General features: G+C 37.5%; 1 protein-coding gene across 1 annotated transcript; it reads right to left on the minus strand.

The window, feature by feature from the left end:
• Positions 1-627: 627 nt before the first annotated feature.
• On the minus strand, positions 628-6087 carry tlr8a (toll-like receptor 8a). The gene is made up of 3 exons (XM_016489771.1): positions 5993-6087; positions 2958-5561; positions 628-1081 (listed from the first exon to the last, which is right to left on the minus strand). The coding sequence occupies exons 1-3, from the start codon at positions 5993-5995 to the stop codon at positions 632-634; spliced, it is 3057 nt and encodes a 1018-aa protein (XP_016345257.1). The 5' UTR covers positions 5996-6087; the 3' UTR covers positions 628-631.
• Between the last annotated feature and the right edge of the window lie 607 nt (positions 6088-6694).

The following is a 6694-nucleotide window of genomic DNA, read 5'->3' on the forward strand; positions in this document are numbered from 1 at the left end:
TATAAGTAAAAAAATACAACTAATTAAAATGAATGACCAACTGAAGGATTGATCATGCGAGTCCAGCTCCTTTCCATTTGAAATTTCTAAATTTTACAATAATAAAAAAAAAAAAGACTAACAAGAAAATTAGGAAAATAGATGCTCCTTGTTAAATGCTCCTTCACATCTTCCTATGTGTTTGTGTGCAAAAATAAAAAGTTTGGATTGAATGTTAAATCAACAGATTGCATTACAATTTTACAAGTGAGATTTTCTTTCAAAAACCTCTTAAAATATATTTTTTTTCTCTGAATATTACTTTTTAGCTCCCAGTCTGTGAATTGTACTTTTTTTTCCCTATAACTTAAGCAACCATGGATTTTGGAAAACAATTTATTAGTATTATTTTAGATTAAAAGTGCACACAAAAAAAACTTTTCTGATGCACGTTTGTTTACTTTTGTTCTTTGTTTTCACTTTATAGGCTACAGAATCTAGAATAATAAAATAATCATTCCATCGAGATTCATGCTTTCTACTGCGTGAACTGAATCTATGCAGTACACAAATTGCCACAGGGCTCTGTTTCTGTAACTAACATGGTATTAATTTTGTTTCTAGCTCAACCCAGTTTTATGCATCGCTCCTCCTACTTAGTGGTGAAATATCTGCTGTAGAGGTCGCTGTAAATGGCCTGGTTGTCGACTCGTATGGCGTTGCGCAGCGACTGCCAGAACCAGGCTTCGGCGGACGGTGAATGCGGCCACTCGAGAATGCTGCGCCCGCAGAGCCGTCTGCGCAGCCTCAGAAAGTGCGAGTGCTGCAACACGGGCTCCAGGAGCAGCAGCACGATCACGTCCTCGTTATCCTCCAGAAGCCTCTGGTGCGCCAGGAAGATGGCCAGCTTAAAGGAGCCGCTGTTCACGTAGCGCTCGGTCAGGACAAAGACGGTTTTGCGGCTGTGCTGGATGCTCTGCGTCAGACTGTCCAGAACCGGAGAACCGGGAATCCAGTCCCGTTCCTCCAGGCAAATGGGCAGGAATCGCTCGCCTTGTTCCTCCAGCTGCACTCGCAGGTGATTGAGCACCCAGTCAGACACCTGCAACATCCACACTCATTGAACTGAACTGAATCAACACTGAACTGAATCTGGCTGAATAACGACACTGTTGTCTTCTGTAGAGATGCTCATAGTTGGACTGGACTCGTTTTATGATTGATGAACTTGACATACTTATTGAACTGACCTGAATCAACACTGAGCTGAATAATGACACCCAGCTAACAAAAAATGTTCTAAAACAAAGTTATTTCTGAATGTTCTCAGACATTTTTTGAATTATTTCAAAAACGTTTTTCTTGTTTGTGCAAAGGTTAGCAAAAACATTAAGGGAATGTTCCACTGTATAATTTTAAAAAACAATATTGGAACGCTACTTTTTGAATGTCATTCATTTTGAAAAGTAGTAAATAGTAAAGTTTAAAAAACAAAAAACATTAGATGAACAACCAACTAAAACATTCCACGAAAAAGACCCAGATAACCGTGAATGAACATTATAAGAACATTTAAAAATGTTCTAGGAATGTTTCAATAACATTACCATTATGAAAATATTATTTCTGAATGTTCAAAGTGTCCAGATTTTAAATGTTTAAAAAAAAAAAATGATTGGTTTTTGCTAATATTATTAAATTAGCAACTTTTGAATGTTAGTAGCATTTAAAAATCATTAGATGAATGTCCAACTTATACGTTTAAAAAATAAAAAAAAACATTGAACAAATAATGTTTTTGAAATAACATTTTGAGAACATTATTTAAGACCAGATAACTGTGAACAAATGTTATATTAACATTACTGGAAGAAATTTTGTTCATAACTTTGAGAGAACCTTGCCAGAACATTCTAAGAACATTTCTTGTTAGCTGAGATTGTCTTTTTAGAGCTTTTCTCAAAAAATATGTTTTAAGAACGTTTTGCATCCAAGAAAGTTATGAAAACCTTATTCCTGGATGTGCTCTGAACGTTCAAAACATCTAGTTTTAGTTTTTAGTTTTTTTGAGTTATGTGAACATTAAAGAAACATTCCATTGTATTACTTTACAAACATTATGAGAATGTTACTTTTTGAATGTTGAACATTTTGAAAAGCAGTTAGTAAAGTAAAAAAAAAAAAAACAGACAAAACATCCAACTAAAACTTTTCAAAAAAAGTTCCATTAACAATGTACAATATAAACAATGTTTTTGTGCTAAGGTTTTGAGAACATTATTAATAACCAGATAACTGTGAACGAACATTATGTTAACATTACTGGAAGAACATTTGTTCATAAATTTGAGAGAGCCTTGCCAGAGCATTCTGAGAATATTTCCTGTTATTGTATTTTTAGAGCAGATTCCCAGCTAACAATTTTTTTTCCAATATTCTAACATTTTGCTACTGTTACCATTAAGTAATGAAAATGTTATAGCTGAATGTTCTCTAAACATTCAAAATACCCAGTTTTCTTTCTTTCTTTCTTAATATGCCTTTTTGTTTTGGTTATGTTAACGATAAGGGAACATTTCATTTTATCATTTCGCAAACATTATGAGAACATTACTTTTGAATGTCTTCTGGTCGTTCTGAAACAATAATAACATTTCAAATATGTTAGACAAAAGTTTCAGGAAAAACATTCCATGAACAATGTATAAATAACATTTTTGTACTAACATTTTGAGAACATTATTAAAGACCAGATGACTTTGAATGAACATTCTATCAATGTTACTGGAAGAATGTTTGCTTATAACCTTGCCAGAATGTTTTGAGAACATTTAATGTTAGTTGGGTTTAAAGCAACATTAAAATACGTCTCATATTTAATGAAATTTGCATCATTGATTCTGTTGTTTTCCTGTTTATTACTGTGCTCTGATACTATCTGTATTGTGTAAATGCAAAATAAATAAAGGTGACGCCACCTGTGTGTCCTTGGTGTCGTAGGTGATGAAGGCGTCATAGATGCAGCTGTCAGAGCTCAGTTGCTGATACCCAGTAAATCTGGCTTTCACATAGTAGAATAAGTAGGAAACGTCCCAGTAGAAAAGGTGCATTGCGACGGCCACGAAAGTGGTGCATATAATGCAAAAAGTGGAGAAGAAGTATGCCAGAAATGCCAACTGGTCATCAATGCATTCTGTAATTTTAAATTCTATCACTGCTTCACCTTTCCTCTCTTCAGGCATGGCACACGTCACTGCAGTCACCAATCTGGGGATCTTCACGTCAGTCTTGCGAATCCACAGAACGAATTCAAGCAGGTTGCATGTGCAGTGGAAAGGGTTGCCGCTGAGCCACAGCATCTTTAGGTAAATCTCGGTTTCAGATGGAAACGTAGACTGGTTGATGGTTATGAGGTGGTTGCGACTGAGATCAAGCCTCTCTAGGTTTACCGCTCCCTGGAGGAATCCACTGGAAAGCTGGGATATTCGGTTGTGCCGCAGATCAAGGAACTCTAAAGAAGGAACATCGCTCGACAAGTTACTAGATATTTTAAGGATGTTGTTGTAACTTAAAATGAGCTCTCGGAGATGAGGGAATTGTCTCAACATTTCCCAACTAACGTTTGTCAGGTGATTGTGGCTTAATCGCAACCTTTGAATGCTTTTGGGAAGATTTTTATGAATCCTGAAAGGGATCTTCTCAATGTAGTTATAGGATATGTCAAGATAGGTCAGATTGGTCAAGTCTTCGAACAGCCTATCGTAGGTTCTGTCTTTCAGCCTCCACATCCTGCCGAGGCTATTGTGCTGGAATTGCAGCTCTTGAAGAGACTTGCTTGACATGGTTTTGGTGGTTAACGTACGGATGCTATTGGAGCTCATATTTAACACTTTCAAAGAGGGCAAATGTTTGAGAAAGTTCAAATTGAGGGTCACACCTTCCACAGTGAAGTAATGGGAGTTGTCACTAAGATCTAGCACCTCAAGACTCTGTAACTCTCGGAAAGCGTAATCGTATGCCAGGTCAATTCTGTTGGAGGACAAGTCCAGATATTTGAGGTCTGGGAGCGATGTGAATTCAGATCCATTCGGAGCCGTGGCAAAGCCATTTCCTGAGAGATTGAGGCAAGATATATTCCCGTATGGCTGAAACTGTTCAGGAGTAATTAAGAACAGGTTATTTCGGCTGAGATCCAACACGCGACCGGCGGCGGAGCACTCTGGTTTTACAAGATCTTTTGGAATGATGAAAGAATTGCCTTTAGGATAAGGTTCTGACATCGAGGGCATGATGGATGAAGATTTTAAACCAACGCCCGCACCTTTACGCAACTCCGGGTAAAGTCTGTTTTCCGAAAGATAGATTAGTTTCACATGTTGAAATTTTTCAAATATTTCCGCTTTTGCACGGACAATGAAGTTTATTCCTACGTCCAACACCGACAGATTTTGTAAACCAAACAGAGAGCTGAAGGTGTCTTCTTGGATTTCTTGAAAAACCAATCCACGAAGGTGCAGCGTCCTCAGCGAGGTCAAGTTTGCAAAGCTGGGCGATATTTTAACTGTGGGGGGGTAAGCCTTGAGAGCGTAGTTAAACGAGAGATCGAGTTTTGTCAGCAGTGGCAGATTATTCAAGAAAACATTATTTTGAACAGCATTGAACAAGAAATTAAACGACAGGTAGAGTTCCTCAAGCTTTGAGATGTTTGCGAACCAAGTAGGATCGATTTTTTCGATCGAATTTCCAGCAAGGTGCAGAATCCGCAGGTTTCCGAGGCCGGCAAAGGCTCGTGGATGAATTTCAATGGAAACATTTTTACACAGAATGCATGGATATGGAGCATTATGACACCGTGGACAGTTCCCTTGGATATTTAGACTTATCAGATTGTCGAGTACTCGGAAATCATGCTCTCCGACGTACGATATTCTGTTTGAAGCAAGCTCAAGTTTCATCAATGAGACAGGTAATCCTTTGGGGACTTGAGTTAAGTTGTTAAAAGACAAAGTAAGGTGTTTCAATTTGGTCAGGACAGAAAAACTTCCATCTTCTATGTGATAACTCGAGCAAGGATTCCAGTAGTAGCAGTTTCTCGAAAGGTAAATGAGTGACAGATTTTGCACATGCCTGAAGGATGTTGAGTTTAACCGGGTGATCTTGTTCTCAACCAGCTTTAGTTCTTGCAGATTCTTTGGAATATCTTTTGGTACGTCCTTTAGTCCGACCCCGTTGAGCTCCAGTGTACGTAGCTTGGTCATATTCGAAAACACCCCGGCGCCAACAAGAACCTCATGATTATTATTCAACCAGTTCAGATTTAGACTGGTCAGATTTGCCAGGTCTTGGAATTTTTCTGCTGTTATGTTCTTGATCTTGTTCTCGGACAGATCAAGGGAGGTTGTGTTTGGTAAGAACTTTGGCACCAGTTGGAGTCCACGTCCATGGCAGTCAACCACAACCGTCATTGCGGTTACATTGTCATATATATCACAGGGTTGGTTCTTTGGATTTGCCGTGTCCATTTGACAAAGGGTTAGTGTGATCTTCAATGTCATAATGAGCCAGCGGTCTAATTTTATCACCTGTTGGATATGAAACACAGAGCTGTTATACGGCACTGAGCAATAAGACAAATTGTGACAAAATATTTTTTAGCTTGTTAAAATAATGCATTCTTTTGTGGATGACATGCAATTGTCTTTGTAACCATGAACAGCATATGCAAAAGTCTAAGAGTAAGGCATCTAGTTTTAAGTGAAACTGAGCAATTTTTATTGCAAATCAAAAAATATTTATAATAATTTTGGTGATCTATACCAAAATGATTAAAGCAATGCATTTTTATGTGCATGACATGCATTTGTCTTTGTAACCATGAACGGCGTATGCAAAAGACTATAAAAGCCATAAACTTGCAACCAAGCTCATCTCTTTAAAAATCAATTATATAATCATACACAATGAATGACCATAGGAAAGAGAAATAATAGCTCATTAATGTGCACTTCCTTACCATGGTAGCAGTGTCTATGTAATGTCCCGGTGCAAGCTATGCAATGCGTAGATCCAAAATAAGCCATATCTGGTAATGCGCACACAGTTGCATTTAGGAAACAGGAAGTTTTGGTTTAACAGTTGAAGATTATTTTAACACTAACAGCACTAAATGCTGCTTTTGATCGGCACCTGGCAGTCCACTGACTAATATAAATCGTTCAGTTTCTGTTTAATGCTGTTTGTTTGATGTTTTTTTTCATTAGTCACATCTTACTGGTTGCTGTGTGGATCAGTGCAGCCACAAAGATGAAAGTGGTTTCGTCAGTTGCCAGTATAAGTGAGGAAGTTCTGCACATTGTTCCTTCTTCTCAGGGACGCAATGGCACAGATCACATGCACATTTACAAATGTTACAGGTGCTCTCTTTAGAAATAAAGAGCAGTCATTTGTATATGCCCAAATAATAATTTATTTTCAAGACACAATCCCAATGTTTTTAAAATCAGGTTTATACTCAGCTTGCTTTAATATTTATCTGTATCTGTATCTATATGGAAACATTATTTTAAAGGTGAAGTGATTTTTTTTCATTGGTAAGAACAGTTTCCCATATCAAGAATCATTATATGCCACTGTAATGTGCAGAGTCACTGTAAGTCAACCATTTGCAGGTTTATTTCCTTATAAAAATGAAACACTGACACTGTGGTCACTGTAA

Source organism: Sinocyclocheilus anshuiensis, unplaced genomic scaffold, assembly GCF_001515605.1.
Source record: "Sinocyclocheilus anshuiensis isolate Anshui unplaced genomic scaffold, SAMN03320099.WGS_v1.1 scaffold394, whole genome shotgun sequence".
Classification (NCBI taxonomy): domain Eukaryota; kingdom Metazoa; phylum Chordata; class Actinopteri; order Cypriniformes; family Cyprinidae; genus Sinocyclocheilus; species Sinocyclocheilus anshuiensis.